Raw genomic sequence first — 25,964 nt, 5'->3', positions numbered from 1 at the left:
TGCTGGTTGAGAAGTTTTTTAGGTGCGGGGAAGGAGAAAGGCCTTGGCACAAAGCCTTGTTCAATGAAGAAAAAGGTAAGAGGACCCAAGTTTGGGATCCTCCCGTCCCCTGCACACTTGCTACATATGTCCAATGGACGTTCAAAATATTTAGATATTCAAAAATCATACATGGAAAAAAAAAACAATTTGATAGACAAGATAGACAAAATAAATAGTGAAAAAGGTACTCTCGCTTAAAAACAGTGATTTATTACCTACAATATAATTAGATGCGAGGAAGAACACATATTGCAGACAGTGGTGTCCAATGATTTTTTTGTCCGACGCATTTCGAGGATTCCCTCTTCTTCAAAAGGGCCGTGTGTGCCCCCTTGCTGTCCCTCTCGTTTCACTGCTCTCTTTCTTCACGGGCGCTGTCTTTCAGGGCTGTCTACTCGGGTCATGGCAGAGTCACAGGTGGATTCGGGCGCAATGGGTGATCCTGGCCTGCCACAGCTATTGATCTCGTTGGATTTGCTTTGTTCTCGCTCCGTCCGCCATTTTTCTTTTCTCGCCGGCTGCTCGTCCCTCAGTGTTGCGCTACGTTCCTTGGTGTTCGGCAGTCGGCAAGAGCTCTAAAGGCCTAGCATTTGCTCCTCACACATTCCCACGGATCTTGTAGCCTCGTTGGTCCTTATAAACCAGTGTGTTTGCCTTTATTTCTCAGATGTTGCAGGATGAGGCAGGAGCTCTCCTCAAAGCAGCCTTACACCATGGCTGCCAGCCACGCCCCCTCCACCTCACGTTCTAACTTAACAACGTGTAGGGTATTGGATAAGATATATAAGTGTCTCAAAAGAATATCAGGATGGTCATAGAGTTTCTTCCCTTCCCCAAGCTTAAGTCACCCAGGAACTTCAAAAGTTCAGTTTGTTCCAAACAGTTCACAAAAGGGCAGTTCAATAGTTTTCTTATTTGGCACCATTTATGTACTTCTTTCAAGCTTCTCTTGCCTGATTCAATGCTATAAAGTATAACAAAGTTCTACTTTAACAATGTTCTCTTTCTCAGGCTTCCCTCGTCTGATTCAATGCTTTCTAGCATAATACAGTTCTACTTTAACAATGTTCGTGGGTGGATCTTTCCGGCTTTCCTCATCAGAGCTTAGACCCTCTATACTCGTTACTTTCAACTCTTTAGTATCTTACATTCCAATATATCATCTTGATACACAGGGTTCCCTCCTCCAATCTTCCTACTTGTCACGCAATTTGTTTGAAGACTTTCAAAATGAAACAGCTTTGCTTATTCCCATGCCTGACCACTCTGACACTTGCATTCTGTTTATCGTATTCCTTATACTCTATTAGTCTTTCCTCAAGCGTGCCTTCTAGCACCCCGACAAGTTCCACTTTCTTGTCAATTAATTTAATCACTCAGCTCCGTTTCATCCGATCCCCATGGGGATCTTGCTTCAATCAATATTCTCTTCCATAGCCTTTCCTGTCGGCTTTAGCTTTCATTACCTTTATTCAACTCACTTTTCACCTCAGCAACACTTTAACGTTCGCAGTTCATAGAGACTTCCGACAATGCAGTATTCCACAGTACCACTTTGTTTTACCAAAGTTCAAAACAATCAAAGCTTTCTTTCAACGTGTCGCGTTTCTAACATGTAACTTTACTTGCAACTTGGTAATAATTCATGTTGTTACAAATCGGGCTCTCTCATCACTTTGAACTCACCAGCTGTACTTTAACAATGCATCCTTCACGATTCTTTTTATCCGAGGTCAGGGTCTCTCCCCTCCTGCCCCTCAGATCTTCCTGGGCAGCTTCACTGTTCTAAGGAAAATGGGCAATCTTTTGGCACAACGTTCGGAGTGTTTAACTAGCTTCTCAGCTTCCTTTGACGAACCCTTTCGGCTTCTTGGAGACACGGCTCCTTTCCCAAGCTTTCTCCTGCTTCAACCTGCAGCCTTGTAGCCTTTCGGCATCCCATTCTCTCAAGCCTGGCTCTCAATAGCCTCTGCTCAGCTGCTCGCCATCTCACCTGATCTCCTTCTCGAACTCGCCTTTGCCTTCCTGTGCTCCCTTTGTGAATCTTCGGTTCCACGTTTAATACTTAGTTAAGTTGTCAATTGGATTCAGGTGTTTGCGATCGTAGCCAATTGTCTGGCCTTGTTAGAGGGACAGAGCAATGGAATATTGCCATAGGTAATCTTCACAGCTTAGGTTTTCTTCCTCGTCTCAGTATTAGAACTGTCATAGGGAACATAGGGAAGGTGACAGTTGTAGTATCCTCTAAGGATATTAGAGGTGTTGGATCTGTAATTGCTAGAACAGTGGGGATAATAGTTTTGTGGTATGGTTTTATGTTTATGAAAACTTTTAGTGTAACGGGAAAATTGCATTTCTCGCTCTCTTTCGGTAAGAATGATAATGAATGAGAGGAATGAGTTTCACAAAGTCGGGAGAAAAGGAGAATGGATTGTGAGAAGGAATAGTTGCCTTAGAGTTTAATGCAACTTTTCTCCTTTTATTTGGCATTTTCTTTTCAGTAAAGCGTTTTAATGTTTTTTCAGATTTCCAAGATTGGGCTTTGGAATATCCCATAGTTATATCATATATTAGCACCTGTGGGAGAGAGCTGGCCAATCTAGAGGCTGGGAACGCAAGCAGAATCTGCAAGTAGCTGCCTGCATTTCATGTCGGCATACAGAGCGCCTCTGTCCACCCTTCACTCTTTTCTTGCTTGCGGCGCCCCAGGATGAGTCTCCATTGAAGTGCCATACCTCGATCCCCCCTGCACACTCAACTTCGAATAGTGGACATAGGCGTAATCGTAATTTCTTTTAAAGGGAATCAGGAGTTGCGCAAACCCTGGTTCCCTTAAAAACAAAAAAAAGAATTAGCACCTGTAGCGAACCAGATGGACTCAGACCAATGACTGACATATTCAACAGTGTTTATTAAAATTAAATGAAAACTCCTATGAGGGAATTTTCCCTGCCTAGCAATTAAAACTAATGGTGCTCGTAAAAAGAAAAATCAGTCCTTAGTCCAAATCCTATTCTTCTAACTGGCCCTCCCACTTGAGAAAACAACAAAAAGGAGGAGGCCGGAGCAATGGCCTCTGTCTTCGGCTACTGCCTGGCCCAATCACTAAACTGTGATTTATGCGCAAATGTTCACCATTATTTCAAAAGACAGTTCATACCCTCTCTGCAGGTTTTGTTGTTAAAAGTCAATGGGCCTCTGTAAATTCACCGCCACCGTTGTTTCCGAACCAGCTGATTCCGAGTCCTGCAGGTCTGACCTGGCGGGAGTAACACCACCCGCCTGCAGACAGACATGGAAACACCAGCTCGGTCATAGATGGAACCGGTGTTTCCATGGGAATGGGGATTTACAGAATTCCACCTCCACAATTACCGGGTCACTGGGGTTGTAATGCCCCGGTGATTCCGGCAATCATGAAGGCGGAATGGTATTACCGGACCGGCAGCAGCCTGCCGGTTTTTCCGGCATGGCTACCGCCGGACTCGAAATGAAGCCCAATGTCTTCTGTATGGTGGTCTCTTCCTCAGGAAAATCAATGTTTGCTTCATACAAGTTTCCCAGCCTCCTAATTCAGTTTCTCTATGATGGTTAGGGCTCATAGCTCTCTGACTGTTCCCAATTCCCTGGTCCTATATTGGCTTTGTTATCACTTGTTTTGAATAAGGTGCCTGGCCCCTCTGCAATGTCAGGCTCCAGTAACCTTACTGGTATCTCCAGTCTTGGCCGTTTCGTAGTTCCTCATGCTCCCCGAAGCCCCGTCGTCCTTTGACATGCTTGCTTTCCATCTGATTGGGTTTACCAGGCTCCCATAACCGGGTAGGCCTCCCCTGCCTTGACAGTCTCAGTTTCTCTGGACTCTCCGAAGCCCGATGGCATCTTGACAGGTTTGCTTTGGTTATTGCTCTGGTTTATCAGGCTCCGTAAAGTTGGCTTCTCCAGCCTTAACAATCTCTTAAATTCTTGTGGCGCTCTGTAGCCCTATGGCCCTCTGACAGGCTCACTATCTCTATGCTCTGGTTTATCAGGCTCGCATAACCTAGGCTTCCCCAGCTGTGACAGTCAAAGTTCGTACCTCTTGATTGTGTCTTCTCGCCAGGAGCGTTCGCTTCCCTGCTGATGCACGTCCCCGCGGAAAATGCACTTCTCATGCAGAGCTCCTCTGTCTTGTCTCCGCTCTGTACTCTGGTCTCTGCATCAGTTACCGGGTTCCTAGCCCACTGCGGCTCCCTTGTGGTTGTGCCACCAGATGAGATGGTCACTCTTCCAAATCCGCCTTGTTCCCGACCTGGGCTCCCCGGTCGGTCAGCACCCGAACCTTCCAGCATCCGGCTATCCCTTTTTGCTCGCTCTACACGCCACCGCTGGTTCCGTGGTCATGCGTGGCTTTGCCCTTCCAGGACATCTTCACTACAGAGGCTTGCCTCTGAGTAGGAGTTACTCTCCCCCCTGTGTAGGAGTTCCCCTCCCATTCACAGTTCTTCCTGTGTTTATGTACGTCACCACAAACACAAAGGTTGTGTCCTTCTTCTTGGACTGTGGCACTCAGACAAAATCCAGCATTAGCTGAAGCCAAGGAGATGGAAGGAATGTCACTGGTTGAGTCAAAGCAGCAGCAAAAACAGTTTTCTCCAAGTCCTATTCAGGCAGACAATGTATTCCGGTGAGGTCCCACTTGCCCAGACTCCTAGGGAAGGTCTTGTGGGGCGGGCTTACCTCCCTAGCCTCACAGGGGGTGGCTCTCCTCTGGAAGAAGGTATGAAATTGACCAGATCCGTCACACACCAGAAGTGTTAATCACGATAAACTCTGCTTTCATGTGTGTGCGGAATGCTGCGCTTAGGCCTACCTGGCTTGGCCCTGCCTGTCGCAACACCATACTTCATACTTAGTCTCCAGCTATGACTTCCCTTTAACATTTTGAACTTTTTGATTTATGAGACTTTTCAACTTCTCCTCAAACAACAAATGATGGGGAAAGCATGCAGTATATACAACTCTGCACAGTGCAACACAGACTGCAGCTAGCTACACAGAGCCTTGCACTAGAAACTGATTTTAGAGCCTTTTGTTTATTAGTTTGTGTCCATTCATGCAGCTAATCTTTGCTTTTTACATACACTCATCTTTCTAAAGTCTTTACTTCAGAGGTGCACAACATGATGTAATGTTCATTTATATCTTGGGTACAAATACAATCTGGGACTGTGTCAAATACTTCTATGCCATCACTTCTCCCCGAGAGGGGGATGGGGGTGCCTTCCCATGAGGACATGGTGGTGAGGCCACTACCCGATAGTCCACCTGCAGATCTCATGGGGAGCGATTCCCCCTCTAGGGACAAGGACGAACATCTGAGGGAAATGCAGTATAATACCCCTCACCCAAATCCTTACACATCTCCCCACTCCGAAAACCACAGGCACACACCTAACCATCCCATGTACCTGTGTAGAGCTATAGATTTGACTTTTACTGAGACGATGGAGAGTATGGACTACGAAAGAGATTGATGATGGAAGTACTGGAACGAGGAGGAGGTGCTGAGAAATAAAGATTGGAGGACCAAAGACATGGAAGAAGAACTTGAATCCCAATGCCAACCATTGCCAACCGACCGCTATCAAAATAGACAAAGGAATTCAAGAAGGGAAGCAGCTAACCAGCAAGGAGAGGATAACAAGGGATCCGAGAGCAGCCCGCTCGGCAAGTCCAGAGGTTGACCCGGTGGCATGGAAGAAGTCTGAGGCAGAGCTGGAGGCTGAAGGATGGCAACATCAACCAAAGCGGGTGGAACTTATGTCCACAGAACAACACTGTGGCTGCAGCAACAACCTGCAGCAGAGCTGCGCAGGATTATACAGAGCACAGAGGAACGGCGCAAAAAACAGAACAAGAATTTGACATCCAAGAAGCATTGGATGTCGAGTTCTTGTTCTGTTTCTTGCGGATTGCCTCGATTGTCGGCCAACAGGCATTGGGGAGGCTAATACAACACCAAAAATATGTTTTGAAAGGAGTTGTGAGAAATTCTCCAAAGCATTTGGTCTCAACATTATCTTAGAGGATTCTCATATGGCTATTCTCCATCAGAAAAGAAACTATAGTGGAAGCACATACATTCTCATTAAGAGGATCAAATGTTAAGCCCGGAAGACGACCTGTGCCTTTGGGTCGAAAAACATGTCAATAAGACATCAAATTTTGAAACGTGTTCAAGAGTCGAGTCTATTTTGTTAAAAATTATTTTTGAATGAAATATTATAGGCAACAGATATAAACCAAGGGTGTAGCGCCTATGGTTGATGGACAATTCCTTATTCTTTTTGCTTTACTGATGACTCCAGGTTAGGGTCATTTTCCACCAACAAGTGCTTGCAAACGACCAAATTTAATTGATTTTGAAATATTCACGGTCTATAGGGATCTTCTGTTGATATTATATAGAGGTACACAGCTCAATGCAGGATTAATCCACCCTTTATTCCCATGAAAAATATTTGTACAACATTGCTAATAAAATATGTTTGTTTTCTAATCACGAAACATTTAATTAGCAAACTCTGCTAATCAATTCTTTAAAACTAACGTATGCCTTGGTATATACCTCTCAGTAAAGAATCTATGTATCTCAGTGTACAGTGTGTATATTTCATTATCTAACGTATGCATCTCAATATATGTTATATATATATATATTTCTCAATATGTAATGTATACATTTCAGTGTATATATATTTCTGAATCAAACGGTTCCCCCATACGACTGCAATGCATCTGCATAACATGGTCAATGAAGCAGATTTATGTCAGCATACCTTGCAATGTCCCCCCTGTAAAGGGATTTGTACTCCCAGTTTGCTGGATCTGGTTTCTTGTCAATTCGAAATAGTTCCGCTGCCGAGGTTGGAATATCTTCTAGCCACACGGAGCGTCCTGGAACGGCATCGGATATTGGGACAATCTGCCTGCAAATAAGAAGAGCAATGGAAGCGTAATGTTAACCGGACGTTTTACACCTAAAAACATCATACATAACATGTGAAAGCAAGTAAGGTGGGAATGGAGAGGAAAGGAATTCCATGTGTGTGGCTTTAGGATAGGAAAGTGGTAGGCAACTCTGGGTATGGGTGAAAATGTATTTTCCATCATCGTTGGTTGCCAGTGTGCCTGAATATCCCTTTGGGATCAGAAGAAATAGGCATTTCCAAGCACACAAATGTTGACTTTATCGGTGGACACAACAAGAAGGTGGACACAACAAGAATCAATGACATTTAAACAGCCTGCATGAACAGAAAAACATGGAACCTCATTGTGTAAACCCCTTAGTGTCCAGGCTAACAGCACAGCAGCAGTAGGATGTGTGGTCTAATTATTTGGAGAGAACGTTTTAGGGTGTCACAGAGTAGCTGGGCATTCTACTCTCTACAACCACCAGCTGCTACAGGATCAGGTATCACTAGAGATGCCATGAAGTTCTTGAACTCATGAATTATTATTGGCGCATCTGCAGGTTTACCAATCTCATCATGAGGTGTCAATGTTCTGCCCCCAAATTCAGAGCCTGCTTTAGACAATCTTGCTGTGAATTCCTTTCATTTCACCATAGCCTATGCCCTTTCAGCTAGTTTGACCACTGCCTTGCCTAGACTCCATGGCTTAACGGCATTTTCCTCTCAAGGAGATTTAATGATCTTGAAGCTTATGCATTTTCTCCTCAGAACCTACAACCTGCACCATTCCTTTTCTTCAAGACATACAGAGAGCGCAAAAATAAGATCAAGTGCCAAAACAATGGAGGTTTAATTTACTCATTCAGAGGAGGGGTAACATGCACAATGATATACAAAGCTCATTCCACAATCACTTGTAAAAATCAAAGAAGAAAAAACAGCCTTTAGGATGCATTTTGTGATCTCACTAAATAGTCGGAACATGTAAGTTTTCCATATTACAAAATGAAATAATGAATTAGACGATATCAGTTACTACTAACAAAGTATCAACTAAACACAATGTGAAGGGCAGAGAGATCTTTAAATGACCCAAAAGCTTTATAAATGCAGAGACTGAACATCCAGTATTTTAAACATTACTAAATAGCCGGTAGCAGGGAGGCAGGGTCTATTTCAAAGGGCTTCCCAATTGTGGGTTGTGATGAAATGACTACTGCTCTGATGGCGTACGCTTCTGAGCAGCCTACTCAACCCCACACTATTACTTAACCAGCAGTGACCAAATCATAAAGGTGAAAAGGGCACTGTTTGAAAGGTATACATCCTTTGCCTCTTTTGGGAAGCTGGGGCCGAGGGCAGGCTGTGATCGTGAAAAAAGGAGTGAGAGCTGGTACAAATGCAACACAAATAACAATATGGTACAAAAACTAACAATGCACACTAATTAAAAGCACTAAAGACCCATCCCTTTAAAGGAAACTGGGAATTAAAACTTTTGCATAAAGAGGCACTCTGGCTGAAGACAGTGGTTCAGGCAATTAAGTTGAGCAGACAACGTCAAAAATACTTTAAAGTGTCATGAAAATACAAAGAGCGAGATCTCATAAGTCACTAGGGCCCTTTAAGGTGGACAATGGGCACAAGATCACTGCAAGTAGTTGTATTTCTATCTTGGGTGATAAAAAGTGTCGAACCAGGCCTTTTGTCTATTCTCTTACATTTGAGCCAGTGTGAAGACGGTTGTGACAGGGCCAGAGATCTGTCCCTGTCAGGTGGGGTAAGGGAAATCTCTCAGGCTGGGGTGAGAGGCCCAGCAGGGTTGATGCCACTGACAGTCTTTCATCAGAGGTGGAGTGTGAGAATTGGGACGGCTCCATTCCCTAACCCCTTGCCCCTGTGCCTGGTTGCATGACCACAGTACCCCATCACTCCATGCCTGCACAGCCCTATTCTGGCCAGTGTTTTTCTCTTTGTCTTGTAGAGTCTACTGTGACGATCCTTCAGATGGCGTCATTTCTCCCCATGGGAGAACCCTGTTCCATGAGGCTAGGGAGGTGAGGCTGCTAACCAATAGTCCACCTGGGGGTGGAAATATGCGAGTGGACCTCATGTAGAGGAACTCCTCTCCTGGGGATAAGGACGCTATTGGGATGCACAGCCTCTTTAAACCCCAACCCGTCAGGCGGACGATAGTACCTGAAGCTTATGGGTCTAAACTCATGTCCAAAACCATGTGTTATTGTGATACATCGAACCAGCCTGATCACACAGGTACTGAAACGAAGAAACACTCATAACGGCTACGTTTGAGCAGGACGAAGACTAGGTTGTCAACTGGACGGAATTCACGCTGGGGCCGTCCACGCTATTTAAATTGAACAGCAAAGAAGTACTGTGTTCTTCATCATTCGCGGACCGTCCGTCAATGGCCCATGAGATTCTGGCAAGCATGAAGAAGTGATACCACCAAAGGGAGAATCAGGCGACTGAGGAGACCGCATTTAAGCCGGGAAAGCGGATGCTGGCCTTTGGGAGACTGCAATGAGGCTGGTCTCCAAAGCGGGACGCCCAAGCAGTGTCTTGCGAGTCGGTTGGGAACCAGCATGAAAAACCTGCCGAGATTGAGAGGTGGTGGCACGACCTGTAGTGGATGGACTGACAATGGTGCTGAGACCGCCTATGGCAGAACCGCATAGGTGACTATCAGGAGAAGGCGAGAGTCCGTGGAGGAGGTGTAAACTCTCACAGTGGGACCAAGGGGTCCGACAGTTATGCGGAGAGGGTCCACAACAAATCGAATTGGAAAGCGGCAAAACACGGAGGACTAAAATAGGAAGAAGTTGAAGTAGGAAGAGCAAGCTTGCGACCCTTGGCAAAACCACAGTTCCCCGGCAGAAAGTAACGGGAACACGTACAAGTCCGGGAGAGGGCCGGGAAGTTACGAGACTGTAAACCATAAGAAATAGAGAAAACCGTAAACCATTTTGGGATACTGTTTCCAGGCCAATTCCACAAAAGAGTGACACTGGAAAGTCAAGAAGACCTTCAGGTACGGCTTCATCGTCCCAGTGGGGGCAGAGCCAAGGATGTGCAAAACCCAGAGATTGTGAAAACATCCATAAGGGAACTACAAATCTTATTAAGAACTGTGCAAGACATTGTGGACCCAGCTAGAAGGGAGTCATTCTCATAGCCCCACAAGAACTTTACGTCACCATTTTGATTTTTCTGTTCGGATACAGAGAACGCAAACCTTTATGGAACTTTTGCTTTTGAACTACCTGAGAGGCGTTTGGACGCTCAGCTTCCAGGAGAAGGGAGCCCTTCTCCTGGATTACTAACAGTAGCTGGACTTTATGGAATTTTGTTGTAGCGACAGGGATACAGTAGAAGCATTTCTGACTGGGATGGTGTATTTTTGTTTTGACTCACACAGACTTCCTGAAGAGAGCCAGAGTTTCTTTAGTTTAGGTAGGAGACGGGGATAGATAGGTTTGGTTTTTTCATTTAATAAAAGTCTCTGCGGAGTGGCAGTCCTGCAGCTCACTCTCATCTTGTGGCAGCTCACTGCTTTGGAAATTTACAGCCGGTCTACTGTTTTCATCCTGACTGTGGGTGGGCGTTTTAAACACTCCTGACCGCCGAGCTGCCGCGGAGTGGCAGAGAGTGGTAGTCCTGCAGTCCCGCAGCCTGCAGTCTCCGGCCTCAGCTGGTTTCAGCTATTGCCAACACCATGGAAGAAGGTCGTTTAGTGAGAAATTCAAGATGACGAGAAGAGGAGAGAGTGTTGCGAACCGTCGGTGCTGAAATGAACGCCTTGGGTATGACCAGCACGCTAAAAGATGCTACGAGCTTGAAGCAACCGTTGGCAGGTAAGCTCACCCACCCTAATTCTCTTATCCTCGCATCGACAGATGCGTCTCAGCCCTCAACGGCTTTAAAGGGGACGATGTCCTTACACACACAGATGAGTGCTCCCCTGACAACTCGACGGACAAAGTTTTTTAAAACATCGTCGATCCAACTTTTACGACCAAGGACTTAAATCTTGAAGCCAGTTTAGGAAGTGAAAAGGAGCTACAGTTCGACTCGTCGAGCACGCACACTACTGGTGGGGGGAAAGAGTGTGCTACTCCTTCACTCACCGTTGACATCGCATTCCCCAATCCTGAATAAACGTTGTTCAGAAGGGGAAAACATTTAAAACGTCATGGACAGAAAACGTACTGGAGCCTTGCACACCCATAAGAGACCGGGCCCCGGACGAGCCAAAACAAACGACTGAGCAGAGTTCAAACTCGTTTCTATGTATTACCGTGGAAATGCACTCTGCCATTAAAAATTCTAACGAAACGCTGCTTTGGGTTGATAACGCCCAGGAAGTTGGCTCAGGGGTAGAAAGATTGGCACAAAACCTGACAAACAGGAACCTAGAAATGGATAAAGGCACCCATAATATCGAAGGAGCTGTTCATGGTGGCTCAGAAGACAACGAAAAAGTTCAGACCTCAAACAAGAAGGAACTGGCCTTAGTAGAAAGGAAGCAGCCTCAATTTTTACACTTAAATACACACCATCAGAGAAGAAAAAGAAATGTCCTGTTACAAAAAAGAAACACTTACACGCGCCCAAAATCCAGAATCTCTTGAGCTGAAAATAAGTAAAACAAGGAAAAATATAACAAAGGAAAAAACGTTGCAAGCCTAAAAAGAACCCAAAATGTTGAAAAAGTAAACGAGGAAAGGTTACTTGAAAAAGTCATGGACTGTACTGTTGTCTCTTAAAGGGGCCAATCACGAAATACGTGAAATGAAACTCTTGAAAATGGAACAAAACATTATTTATACTTTACACAGTGATGTCAAAGGTCTGAACGAATCCATCGAATGGTACAACACATAATTCTATATTTACAGTGTACCTAAGTCTAATATTCAACTTATCCGTATGCCTCTCTACCGACCTTTTCATGTACTATCCACACTTTGTCCCTATACTTTAATGCGGAGATTGTAACCAATATTTCTTTCTGTATTACTATTCGAACGACAGTCTCTCTCTCTCCACCCAGACGTCACCTCTAGGGGCATCACCTCTTTACAATTGTTTATGCTTCACCGCCCAACAATTGTTCACAAGCCCTACCAGCTTAACAGCCATCACATCACCGGAGTATGTGCTTCTTTATATATATATATATAATTATTTTTAGATATACTTGTTTTTTTATATATAACTCTTCATATATATATTTGCATCCTTATATATTTATTTGTTTCTATATATACCTGCACACTAACTCTCTGGCTATAAAATTTAGCACGCATAATACCATGTAGAGGGTAGTCTCTATAACAATACCCCCTTCAAAAATGGCCACCTGCTTAACATCACTCTCTACATTCTATACCGTGACACTAACATGGAGAAAGGACTACTCGCGTCTCCATGACAACTTTATGCATCGGCTCCCCCCGCGGTACCAGCCGTCCATACGGAGCTCTGCAGACCGAGACGTGACTCAGCACACCACTCTCGCTCACTTTCAGGTAAGCCCCGTCTAAAACTGTGCAGACTGACCTGCGCATGACTCATACCTATTCTGGCCACCCGACTTAATTTAACGACTCGCGCTCCCTTTCCTTTTCTAACAGCGACGAGCAAGGGATCCTTTCCCGGCCGGCAATATTCCCGCATCGTATAAACTTATGCGGTTGGTCACTTCGTAACCCCCTAACCAGCATACAACGAATGGTTCAACCTACAGGTTAGATCTTCGATTTTGCCTGTTTGTTCTATCTTGCACAAATACTAACAACGAAACGTTCAGACCCGTTTTACATATTTATGAAGACTCGCTATCCACGTAGGAGGCACCCTGTACTTACTACCACTCTGGCTACTACCCCCAACCACTCGATTTACGCGTAGTATGGGCACCTACTTCTTTGTTCCGCATGAAAATCGCCCTGTCCTGATACTATCCTACTGAACAATGCTCATTAAGGGACAGCTTCTGCTTCTGTACATGCCACTAAAAGCCAATTCTAGCTACCACACCATCTCTATGCCACAGGGAGGTTTTCATCCACTTCCCTTTCAATTTTTAATTGTTAATACTGGCTATTCTATCCCACCGGCATCTAAGCCTTTCACAGTGGGATAGCCGTCTGTTTCTGTAAGAGTGTTTAGAGCACACAATAGGCTTATTTTTTATAAGCAATTAACTATGCTTAAAGTGTTAAACATACTTTTTAGGATCGATTCATCCTCCTATACCTACTGACCAATGGAAATAGAGAGCCCCCACCAGCACTATAAAAGGTAACTATTCCCTTTTCTGGTGCCCCAGTTCAATTGAACCTATCAAATTATCTAGCTATTTACAAGCTGAACTTTTGTTTTATGTTTTTAACCCCACAGATGCTATGAGACAGACGCTGATCATAACTACAATCCAATTAGAATTAGGTTATGCCGTAATAACCATTCTCTCCTGATGAATGTTCTACACCTATGTTTTCAGAACAGAAACATGTCGAGACTATCTCTGGACTAAAAAGAGAGACCAAAATCTAAGATAAAATTCAATTCTAATAAACTTGGTACACTACTATTTGTTTTATCAGTACCAATTGTGTATGTTTTTTCTGTGAACCTGTTTTAACGTGCTATTTAAGCCTGTTACGTATCCCCTGTTTTATATTGGATGTCAAGTTTTGTATTGTGGACCACAAATTTAATTATGTATTTTAATTCCTATAACTAACTATTAAAATTGATTTTTATCTTTTAATCACGACTGGTCCTTCTCCCACCTGATCTTAAGAGTTAATTTATACTCTAGCAACTGTATACTAGCTTTGTCTCCCTAATCTACATTGACTACTATCTACCCGGATATAGACAAAGTATACACTGTTAACTTGTTCAAGTCAGTGCCCTACCGGGTTTCCTCCCCTGATAACTAAATAAATACTTGAAAAAGTCAACATCAACCAGAACGCAAAAGGTTATGCAGAGACCTCTCCAAATGGTAACCGAAGAACGTTTATAAAAATCACTTAGAAAAGACCATTAATTTCTGCAAATTTGGTGAATTTTTTTTTATAACAGAAAATTCTAAACCAGGATGAGACAGAAACAGAAAGGTTATCAGCACATCAAATATCGGATGCCGAATTGTGGGGGATAAGACAGAAGGGGAAGATCTTCATTGACCCATTCCCCCTCACTAGTCGTCGTAAGTAAGGGAATACGGCCGACCTTATGTTACAAAGTAACGTGTGCTTTATTAAAAGCACCCAATCACCAACTATACCAACAGGATTCTTATTAAAGGGCACAAAAGATCAAATTGTAACGGTGAATAGATGCAAAACTGCTGTTTTTGGGGATCCCAAGACAGGACCCCAAACAGATTTTCCCCCACAAAACGAAAAAACACGAGCAAGGCTCCAAGAGGCGTGGGAAAGAGAAAAATCCAGTACAAGTCTTACATTAACCACAGTGAACACTCTCATGGACGCTGCAAGGCATGGTGAATTTGAAAGCATCCCAACTAGAGAGGTAGAAGTAAATAGAGTTAAATATCTCCACTGTATACCAACTCCACCATCTTCTGATACGCGGCCCTTGATTTTCCATCTCGATGAGACTAGGCAACGGACAATTACTGACCTAGGGGATGGTAATAGCGTTTTGTGTCCATTGCTGATATCAACTTCATTAGAATCGCGAAAAACCCTCCAATCCACCATCAACGGTGAAGAACTAAGTGGGATGGTGGAAGACAGACACGTGAACACAATGGAACTTACTGACAAATAAGGAATGGACTTTATTACTGGAAACACTGATGACATAGCATGCAACACTCCTACAATAAGAAAGAGAATTTCAAGCAAATTCCCCGAACAAACAAATAATGAGAACTCAAGAAAATCAGATCTTCTCTCAGTCATGTAGTAACAATAGCCTCAGCTCCGTTTTCAAAACTATGTCAGTCAATAAACGAGACGCTAAAGGACCACACCACTATCATCGACATGATGCACAGTAAGTTGGTGTTTCTTGAGGGATACGTTACAGCGATGGAGAAAAAGAGTTCCCAAAACCTCCACCAACCAAGAAAGACATGAGTACCCAAATGGAAACTTTGGAGAAGACCAGAAACACAACAGAAAAATACCAACAAACAGAAACGCTGGAAAAAATTGACCAAATTGACCTGACTGTAGACCGGTCATCAAAATTAAGACAAAAAACAAAAATAAAAACAGTACAAAAAAAGAATGGCGAGAAAATCAAGGATCAAACTCCAACTGCTATGGAATCTGTGTTGATGAATAAACATGATAAAAGTATCAAAGAATACTTTATTTCTGAGAATTTAAGAAAAGACACCCTGGGAGACCAAACGAAGCTACCTGTAAAGTAAGGTCAGAATACAATATGGGGGATGACTGACAAAGGAGAAAGAGCTGTTAACGAAATCCAAAAACCACCACAACCTTGTCCGAGATCTCGAACCATTGGAAGAAGGAACCAGGGTGAACCCACACTCGAAGATCTAGATAAATCGGAACTGACTAGACTGTTGTGCTGATAACGACATAAGGAACTCATACTTCAGTCGAACTGATGGACCTACCAGAATATTCATTTGAAAACTCAGAATCCGACCCCCAGCCTCCGGTTGAGGGAGAGCAACTTGATGAACGTATGTATGCTCAAAGAAAGATAACTCAGAAACCCCTAGAACAACAGGATGATGAACACAAGGAGGAAAAAACAAAGGCTAAAACAGACCGAAACACTCCACCATTTTTGACTCTATCAGGAAAAGGAGAAAAATACATAAAAGAGAGTATACACTTATATCTCAAGGTGAATCACCGTCGACAAAGAAGGACCAGCAACATGGCACTCAAACAACTACAATGGTAAAAACTAGTGTTAGAAACAATGAAGAGTCTAGCACGAAGAACAGTTGGGAACACTCAGAGCAAAGGAACCAAAGAGCCCAATGAGGATACAACACTAAAGAAGAGAGGAAAAGAAAATTATCAGGAGCCAGAAATTACGAAAAATACAGGAAACGGTCATCTAGGAGTGAAAGATCACAGGACCCTAAATATACCCAACGGAGTAGAAGAACATTCAAACTAGTAAGAATTCTATGGAATAAAGACAAATTGATATTAAATAGAAAAGCAAAATTGCAACTACTTCACTGTGTACCGAACCTACGATTGAGCAACACAGATGACATACAAATCGTGGAATTCGGAGACAAACACATCACGGACAGTGTATATTTACACATTAGGTCCCCAGTGATAAAGGAAATGCTGTCTGAGGCAACAATCTTCCTAAAATAGGATTCAATTTAAGTTTGGTCAACCATACAGAAGTGTCCCTCAATGACAAAAGAAAAGATAAAATAAAGTGATCATGGGCGAGAAAGTAGTGAAAAAGAAGCTATTCATCGATCACCTGAACAAAGTACGAATGGAGAGTTGCCCAAACAACATCATAAAAAGGACATGAAACAAGATGGAAGACGGGATGAATGTTTAAAAACACATTTAAACACCAGAACAAAAATCGAGAATAGTAAAAGAAAAATCAGCTTGAAGATCAGTTGGGAGCTAGAAGAACCTTGAGGGGACCAGGGGTTTGCCTAATGGTCACCTTCAAACCAGACAAAGTACAAAAGCAATTTATAAAAAAAGGCGACCGATTAGCCCCATCAAATTATCGGCCTATATCACTCTTAGACGCCGATGGGATGATCTTCTCAGGACTCATCTTAGCTGAGTTAGTGAAATGGGCGGAGGTAAAAAGGTTATCATCCCCAACCAACAGACAGGCTTTAGGAGAGGACTTTCTACATTGATCCTGGGCTGTATAACCTCGCATTCTCTGAAAAGGGAAGAATACCCTCTATGCGGAGCCTGGGTGGATCTTTCCCAGGCTTTTGACTCCATAAATAGAAACAGATTATGGACTAAATTAAAATTGTGTGGACTCCCGGACAATTTACTGTTCATTCTGATTGAATTGCACGAAAGATCATCATTAAGAGTCTGTCTGTCTAAATCAGGGGTGCTGTCGCAGTCTATTCAAATATTGAGAGGGGTTCGCCAAGGTTGTCTGTTGGCACCTTTTCTCTTTATTTTATACCTCTCGGATCTCTCGTAGTGGTTGGGAAGTGCGGCTTGGTGGGACCCAAATTAGGAAATATGAGAATCATTTAGTTAGCATACGTGGACTATATAGTTGTCTTTGATTATACGCAGGTTGGTCAGCAACCCCTACTCAATACTCTCTCAGACTTAAAATCAATCCTGAAAAGTCATAAATTATTATTTTCAAACACCCTTTAAAGAAGACAAAACCTTTTGTTTGGCAGTTGGACAATTCTATGATTTCCACCTCCAAAGAGGTCATTTATTTGGGTTCCAAAATGACAGCCTTTCCCACCAGGAGAGATCTTCTCTCTTCAATTGATCTGAAGGGGGTAAATTTGGTTGCACAGATGAAGAAATTATGTTTGCAATATTGTACATTTTCTTTGCTGCCACTGATAAAATTCTATGTTGGGAAGGTAGTGCTGGTCTTTACTTTTGGCATGGAGTGTAACCTGTTAGCTCTTGATATCGATTGGGGCAAGATCGAAAGCAAAGTCTGGAAAAAAACTTTAGGGCTTCCCAATTGTGTTCCGATTGCATGTCTAAGGTTCGAGTTGAGCCTTATTTCTTTAAATAACTGGATGGAGTGGAAATGGATCTCGACCTACAGACTAATCTTGGATCCTCCTAAGTCTTCTCTCTATGAGGAAGTGGCAGTAGCCATGCATAAATCAACAAATCTCTTACTCAATAAATTAAGGACCAGATGTGATTAGCTTCTTGCTCTTTCAGACACTGATGTTGACAAGGGTACTTCAGCAACGACAAATACCACTATCATGGAAGGCAGCGACGATAGAGCCGATTTTTAAGAGAGGAAACAGAGAAGATCCAAAAAAGTATCGCCGTATTGCCCTGTTAGACGTAATAGGGAAAATCTTTGGTTCCATGTTGCTGTTAAAATTCCAGGACTGGACTGCTGCAAATGGCTGGTTGGATCCTTTTCAGACAGGATTTATTAAAAATACAGGGACATCAGCGAACATAATGATGCTGAGCATCTTAAAAGCCCAGAGTCCTCAAAATGGAAAAAAGGACATATCGCCTTTTTTTTTTTTAAAACACTTTTTATTAGTTTTAACAAGTGCATAGATCAAACTGGTGAGAAAAACAACAGGCGGTTAGCGTGATTATGCATACAGTCATGTTACAATCGTCTCAACTTCGTGGATGAGCAGAGGGTCGCCTCGAGTGCCAGGGATGGGGGAGCAGGGGAGGGCTGGGCGAGGGGAGAAAACAAAAAACAAAAAAGGGGTAGGAAGAGGGGGGATAAGAAAGGGAATAAAAGGGAATAGGTCTCACTGATTGTCCATCCATTTTCCCCAAACTTGTTGAAACTTGCGTGGGCACCCTCTTGCCGTGTAGATTCACCTCTCCAAGGAAGCGCACCTGGAAACTACATTACACCATCAAGTTAGGCTCAGTGCAGCATAGGACCCCCAATTTGCGGCGATCATCCTCTTTCCGGCTCCGAGTGCTACTGCCATGAACAGTTTTTCATACTCGGTAAGGCCCTGTTCTCCCCATATCCCTAGCAGTATCAGCTTTGGATCCAGCGGTATCTAGGATCCCACCATACCGGAGATTATGCCCGTGCAGCCCTCCCAGAAAGTCTGTACCACAGTACACTCCCAAATTGTGTGGGAAAAGGTTCCCTTTTCATGCTTGCATCGGAGACAGGATTCCGCGGTCGCTACACTCCATTTATTCAACGTGGTGCGGGAGTAATAAGCTTGGTGCAATATCTTGAGCTGGATTAGGCGTAGTTTCGCATCTATACCTATTTCGCGAGGGAACATCAGGGCTTCCACCCATTCCTCCTGCGCCAGCTTGTCTATGTCCCTTTCCCATTTCCTTTTCAGTATGGTAAATTCTTTAGTGCCAAATGAGTTAAGCGCCTGATACAACGTGGAGGTAACCCTGGAGGGAATACGCTCCACAAGTACATTAGCTTCTAGCGGGGAGCAAAGCAGAACCTCTCCCAAGTCCGAGAACTGAGCGTTTATGGCATGTGCGAGTTGTATGTACCTGAGATATTCCCCAGGCCTCAAGTCAAAGCGCTCCTTGAGGGTATCTAACTAAACCATGCGCCCCCCCTGAATCACCTGATCCAGTGTATGTATCCTGCGCCTCTCTCAGTTCCCCAGGGGCCCCATTTTTTGAATTTCGGGTAGGTGTGCATTGTGCCATATAGGTTGGGCCAGTGTGGGTCTAGAGCCCCAGCCGATGTGTTTATGTGCTTCCTCCCAAGTGCGGCAGATATGAAGTGACATGCGTGGGGTTTTAGCTGTTTTATCCCGGGGAGTGTGCAGGACCTGGAGGGGGGAGGGGGGATCTTGGGTGCACAGCCGATAGTTCCCTACTAATGTGGGGGAGTTTGGTGTTCCCGTGTAGCCAGTCGTTTGCCACTTCCTATCTGTGCCGCTAGGTAGTATGTGCAGATGCACGGTAGTCCTATCCCTCCCTCCCAACTTAAGCGTTGCAGTGTCTTAAGAGCGATTCTAGGCTGTTTCCCTTCCATAGGAGAGTCCTTATATACCAGTCTATTGCTGCAAAGATCCCTGGGGGAATGGGCTGTGGGGTGTTCTATTTGACGTATAGGAGTCTCGGGAGTGATAACATTTTCAATAATGCGGCCCTGCCCATTAGGGACAGTGGTAAAGATTGCCGAAATGTCTGTAGCGAGCCTGTCCAAAACAGGCTGCAGATTCAGTTGGAGGAAATCCTCTAGCGAGGAACTAATTTGTATACCCAAGTATTTGAAACCACGGATGGAAACAGGGTATTGCCAGGGGTCGGGAATCGCGTTCGCTCCCCCTTGAATTGGAAAGAACACTGTTTTCTGTGTGTTCACCCTGAGGCCGGAGAATCGCTGGTAGTCCCTAAGGATTTGGGATACCACCGAGCATGAGGACATCGGTTTACTGAGGTAAATGAGGAGATCGTCGGCATATAGTGAAACCCGGTCTCCCCACCCACCCCGGGACAAACGAATCCCGACCGATCTTTATCAGCTTGGAGCCTGATCGCAAGTGGTTCTATAGCAAGAAGGATCAACAGGGGAGAGAAAGGACAGCCCTGTCTAGTCCCGCGCCTCAATGGAAATACTTTAGACAGTTTACCATTTACCCTAACTCTCGCTACGGGGGATTCGTATAGAAGCTTGGCCCATGAAATGAAGCCCTGCCCGAAATTCATTCTTTCTAAGATCTCCCATAGGGCGTCCCACCCCACCAAATCAAATGCTTTCTCAAAATCCACCAGCAGCAATGCTAGCAGGTCCAGTATCTCATGGGCGCCGTCCAGCACGAACTGGAGTCTGCGTAGATTCATGCTTGTGGACTTGTTAGGCATGAACCCGCATTGGTCGGGGTGGACCAGGGACTCTATCATTACTAATAACCTGTTCGCTAGGGCCCAGGTGAGGATTTTGGCCTCCCCGTTTATCAGCGAGATGGGCCTATATGAGGCACACTGCTCTGGGGGTCAACCGGGCTTGGGCAATACCACGATACATGACTCAGAGGTCCGGGGGAAGGGTGCCCAAGTCTCTGCTCTGGAGGAACATTCGGTGCATGTGTGTAATTAGTGTTTTGCCCATGCGCCTCCAGGTTTCCACCAAGAACCCGTTGGGTCCCAGAGTTTTCCCCATTTGGAGCTGCGTGAGCACTGATTGTACTTCGTCCTCCGTTAGCTCAAGGTCAAGAGCTTCCTTCTGTTGGGTGGTGAGGCGCGGCAGTACAATCGTGTCTAGGAAGTCTGAGTGGCCAGTCTTGGGGCTCCCACCTGGGGGGAGTAGAGTTGTTCCTAGTAGCTGGCGAAGGCGTCCGCTATTTCAGAGTCCACCGTCAACCGGTCCCCATTCGGCATTCCGATCACTTGGACATATCCTTTACGTTGTTCCCGCCTCTCCAGCCAAGCTAGTGTTTTACCTGCCTTGTCCCCCCATTCATAGATCCGGCTCTGAACTGACCAGTGGGCGGTCTGAGCATTTTCTAGGGCCAGATTTATTAGGATCTCTTGTGCTGTTTCCAGGGCCTCCTTTGAGGCCTTGGTGCCTAATTTCAAGAACTGTGCCTCCCGTTCGGACACCTGTCCCTCCGCTTCTGTAAGCTCCCGAGTGTGGTTCCGCCGATGGGCTTCTCCCCGTAAAACAGATTTATACGCCTCCCAGATCGTAACTGGGCAATTCACAGACCCTTCATTGAGCTCGAAATAGTCGTCAGATTTATTAGTCAGCCCTTCCGCTATTTCCGGGAACCCTAGACAATAGGTGTCCGGCTTCTGTTGTTTGCTCTTTAGGGTCACTAGCAGAGGAGAGTGGTCTGAGATACCTCTGGCCAGAAGGGTCGCAGATATAAGTCTGTGGGATGAGCTCTGAGGGATGAGCTCTGAGGGATAAAAATATAGTCTAATCTAGACATTGTTTTATGCGCGTGAAAATAGAACGAGAACCCCGACTCGTTCACGTGTAGGCAGGTATCCAATAGCCCAGTGGAGTCAGTAAATCTGTGGAGTGCAGTGAGGCCCACCCGGGTTGTGGCCCCCCTGTATGACCGATCCATGGCCACCTCCATTACTTCATTGAAGTCCCCCCCAGGGCCCACACTTCCACCCTCTCCTCCCATAGTATTGATTACAAGTCATGGAGGAGGACCCCTGTGAGTGTAGGGGGTGCGTAGGCCACAATAAGACCCCACCGTTCTCCCCGTAAGTCACCCAGCACGACCACATATCGACCTCCAGGATCGGGCCGGACCTTTTTTACCCGGAAGGGGATGCGCTTGTGGAAAAGTATCATTGCACCCCCGGCGCCCCTTGAAAATCCGGCCTGGTATGACTGCGGATAGTTGGACCTCTTGAAGAACCCACATTCCGTTTCAACCAAATGGGTCTACGTGAGGAAGGCCATGTCTGGGGAGTGTCTGTTAAGGTACTGTAATATTAACCTCCGTTTAATGCTTGAGCCCAGCCCGTTCACATTCCAGGATAGCAAAGACAACCGACCGGTCTGCGGTCCGTTAAAGTGCTGAGTGTAGTCAACCATCAAGGAGGATCATATGGGTCTTGCGTCCCTCCCGCCTCCCCCACTTCAGGGGCCCCAGTGCCGACCCATCCCACCCCCACCAGAAGGTTGCACTTTATAGACTGAAACATTCTTTAGTATCCGAAATGTCGGATCATTCAACGTGGCGCAACTGGCGCCCTCAACACCCGCCGTTTTAGCATCCTACTTTGCGGTGTTCGCTGTCCAGGATCCGTGAACTCCCCCCATCCTGTACTCCCCCCCGCCCCCCCAACCGGAAGCACCTGTCGCCCAAACCACAACCATAAAAACTTGTTCGGGGAGGTCCCCAGGGGGTTAGATCGCTGCTCCGACAAACCGTCCTGGGCTGCCCGTTGAGTGTTTGTATCCCCTGAGTTAAGCGTCTCCTATGTAGGCTGGAAGAAAGAGCAAGGAAAACATTAAGCTTCCTCTCCCGAAACCGCTTGGCTCATTTAGGGTCCGCCTGTAGCCCGGCAATTCTCATGTCTTTCCATTTCCTCCGGGTGAGTTATCTTCCGTACTGTCCATACTTGGGATGGGTGTTTGCCCCCGAGTTGGGGTGGTGGAGCCGGTCTCTCCTCTCAGTGTGCGGTCTTTAGATCTCGGAGAGGATAGAACCTGATTTTCGAGCCAGTCCCACGTTTCCTTTGGATTTTGAAACACGTGGACCGTGTTGTTGTGGTACAACTTCAAAGTGGCTGGAAGAAGAGCGCATATTTAATGCTTAGTGCTGCCAATTTTCGCTTAATGGAGTCGTAGGACTGACGGGCCTTTTGGACCTACCGCATATAGTCGGGGAAGAAGCCTATACGGTACCCATTGTATGTGATTGGGCCCTTTGAGCGCGCCATGTGGAGGATTGTGTCCCGGTAATTTATGAGTTTAGCCATTACACGTTCGTGGTGGCGCCCCGGGTACCGGTTTGCCCGTGGGGACTCTGTGCGCCCTCTCAATGGAGAAAAATTTGGAGAGCTTTTGGGGAGCCATTAGATCCGCACGCCATTCCTCCAGGAAGAGCTCCATGGACGGGCCTTCCTCCCGTTCAGGCAGCCCAAGGATGAAGAGGTTGTTCCGCCCGGAGCGGCCTTCACTATCTTCGGCCCTGATCTCGAGATTGGCAAGTTTTTTCTCCACCTGGCCCAGACGTTCCTTCGTTCTCTGGGCCATATCTTCAGCATCGGAGATCCTCCGTTCTGTTTCCCCCACGCAGGCTAACAGGTTTTGCAGGTCCTGGCTGAGGAGGGAGACCTCAGAGGACAGCCCTTCTATTTTCGTTCGACGGACGTCCTGGACTCCCCAATAGCGGTCATTATGTCAGTGAGGGACAATGCCTTGGTCCGTTTCGCTGGTTGGATTGCTTCTCCCACCGCGGTTGTTGGTGGTGGGTTTTTAAACCACTAGTGGCAACCCATTACAGGACTTAGTTCCCGGAGAATTCCAGTTTTTCAGCTTATTTTAGGAGTTGCCTGCTGTGGTGTTGCATCGTTACCTAGATTGCCATAGATAGGGTTAAACTGTTTTTCAAATTGCATGCATATCCAACTGCGACATTCCATATGGTGTTTTAATTCTGTGATGCGAGTGCCAAATAAAGTTTTCTTCACACCAATCAATTTCTTTTTCAAAAGTTTGTCTTTTTATTCCATACACAAATTCTTTCTCTCTACACGTGTTTCACCCTTGTTCATACCACAAGGGATCATCAGGAGAGATTTTTTTGCTGTTTGTTTGAAAAAATAAATAAACAAAGATACAGTTTTTCAAGGAAAATAAAAATATTTTCGAAGCAAGACATTTTTTTTTTTAACAGTAATCCTGTTTAAAACAACCTTTTTAGTCTTTTAAGGCTTTTTTTCTTATTTTACATCACAAGAAGAAAATATTTAGAAAATATTTAGAGAAATGGCACTCACCAATTTCATTTACTATGCACTTGTATTGCCAAGATTCAATCATTCATCAAGGGTTTCCTCAGTTTACCTTCTACTCTGGAAGCGATCCGTTTGTTCCTCCCTTGCTCCTTCTTCCGGCGCGCTTTAAATTTACAATGCGCACGCATTAAATACGCTTTCCGCGTATGACGTCATCGCGCTCGCGTTCCCGCGTGCGCGATGACGTCATCGCCTATTCGCGTGACGGCCATTTTAAGTGCGTTGATCGCTATAATTGGCAGCATTTTATACTCCACATGAGAGCTTTTAAAGGCTCTAAATATCCTTTCAATTATGCACTTTTTTTCTTATTTTGCAATGAAATACTTGCAGGCAAATTAATCTAGTTTGTCATTTGCTTAACTGTTTACACTTTTTTGGTTTTTTAAGAACAATGATATAATTAAGCTGAATAAGAAAAAAGAGGATATCCTAGTCCTTTTTTAACATAAAAAAAGGATAAAAAGAAGACAATAAAAGAAAAGAAAAAATATAAATAATCAAAATAGTAAAAAGAGAGGAAGAAAAATAATTGAAAGAATAGATTAAAGAAAGTAATTGAAAGAAAATAAAAGGAGAGCAAAAAATGTTTTCCTTTGGCAATTAAACTAATTACTCTTAAAGCCAATTGCAAAATTTCACATGTGTCCATTGAACAGATCCATCTGGATTCCCTTTGTCTCAGGGTCTGTTCCTTGTTACCACCTCTGGGCAGATCTTCAATTTTATCAAGACCATACATTTTCAAATTTTCCACTTTGAGTCCTTTGTGTTCCATTAGGCAATGGAGTGATAATGGATATTTCATATCTTGGTTCCTTATGGCACGTAAATCTTCAAATATCCTTGTTTTGAGGCTTCTTATTGTGCTTCCTATGTATATTTTTGAGCAAATACATTCGATTGCGTAGACCACAAATTTACTATTACAATTGATAGTGTTTTATCTTTTGTTCTCTTCCATTTGGTAACATAATTTCTTTCTTTCCATTAACCATTTGCGGGCATAATTTGCAGTTACCACATTTAAAAGAGCCATAGATTGGTTGCTGATGAAACATACTTCTTATATTCGATTTCTCAGCGGATTGCAAGTAACTTGGACTTAATTTATTCCGTAATGTTGGTGCTTTTCTGTAGCATATACCTGGTTTATCATCAATGTGCTTTGGTAAGGTATCATCTAACATTAACATGTCCCAATGATTTTGGAGGATTTTTCTGAATACTGGGGCATCTGACCCATAGGTGGTGATGAATTTTGTTTTAGTATGTTGCTCTCCTTTTCTTGCTTTATCTCGCAACAGATATTCTCTTGGGATTTTTTCTGCTTTTTTGATCGATTCCTTAACTTTTTTTTACTTTGGATCCTCTTTGTGTGAACTTTGTTATCGTTCCTTCTATATTGGATTCAAATGCTTTTTCTGTACTGCAGTTCCTTTTAATCCTTAGGATTTCTCCATACGGGATGTTGGATATGATGTGCTTCGGGTGGTTACTTTGAGCGTGTAAAAGACTGTTTCCTGCAGTAGGTTTTACATACAAGTTTGTGAGGATTTTATCCTCTGCCACATAGATTTCTAAATCTAAGAAATGGATTTTGTTTTTACTAAAATTTGTAGTAAATTTCAAATTGAATTCATTTTTGTTCAAATGCTCTACATATTGTTCAAAGGTCCAATTGATCTCCTTCCCAAATCAAAAAAATGTTGTCAATGAACCGACCCCAAAAATAATGTTTTTGGAGTCGGTAAAGGCCTTGTGCTTTCAAGCAGGTTTTATTTCGAAG

General features: G+C 44.3%; 1 protein-coding gene across 1 annotated transcript in view; it reads right to left on the bottom strand.

Annotated features, from left to right (window-relative positions):
• NRDE2 (NRDE-2, necessary for RNA interference, domain containing) overlaps nucleotides 1-25,964 on the bottom strand; it is a 746,570-nt gene that overhangs the window by 526,034 nt on the left and 194,572 nt on the right. Inside the window, exon 4 of the mRNA XM_069637454.1 lies at nucleotides 6,861-7,010. Coding sequence (XP_069493555.1) covers nucleotides 6,861-7,010 — 150 coding nt within the window. The remainder of the gene's footprint in view (nucleotides 1-6,860; nucleotides 7,011-25,964) is intronic.

This window comes from Ambystoma mexicanum, chromosome 14 (assembly GCF_040938575.1).
Source record: "Ambystoma mexicanum isolate Mex_15411 chromosome 14, UKY_AmexF1_1, whole genome shotgun sequence".
Taxonomy (NCBI): Eukaryota; Metazoa; Chordata; class Amphibia; order Caudata; family Ambystomatidae; genus Ambystoma; species Ambystoma mexicanum.
This window is presented reverse-complemented; position numbering and strand designations above follow the sequence as displayed.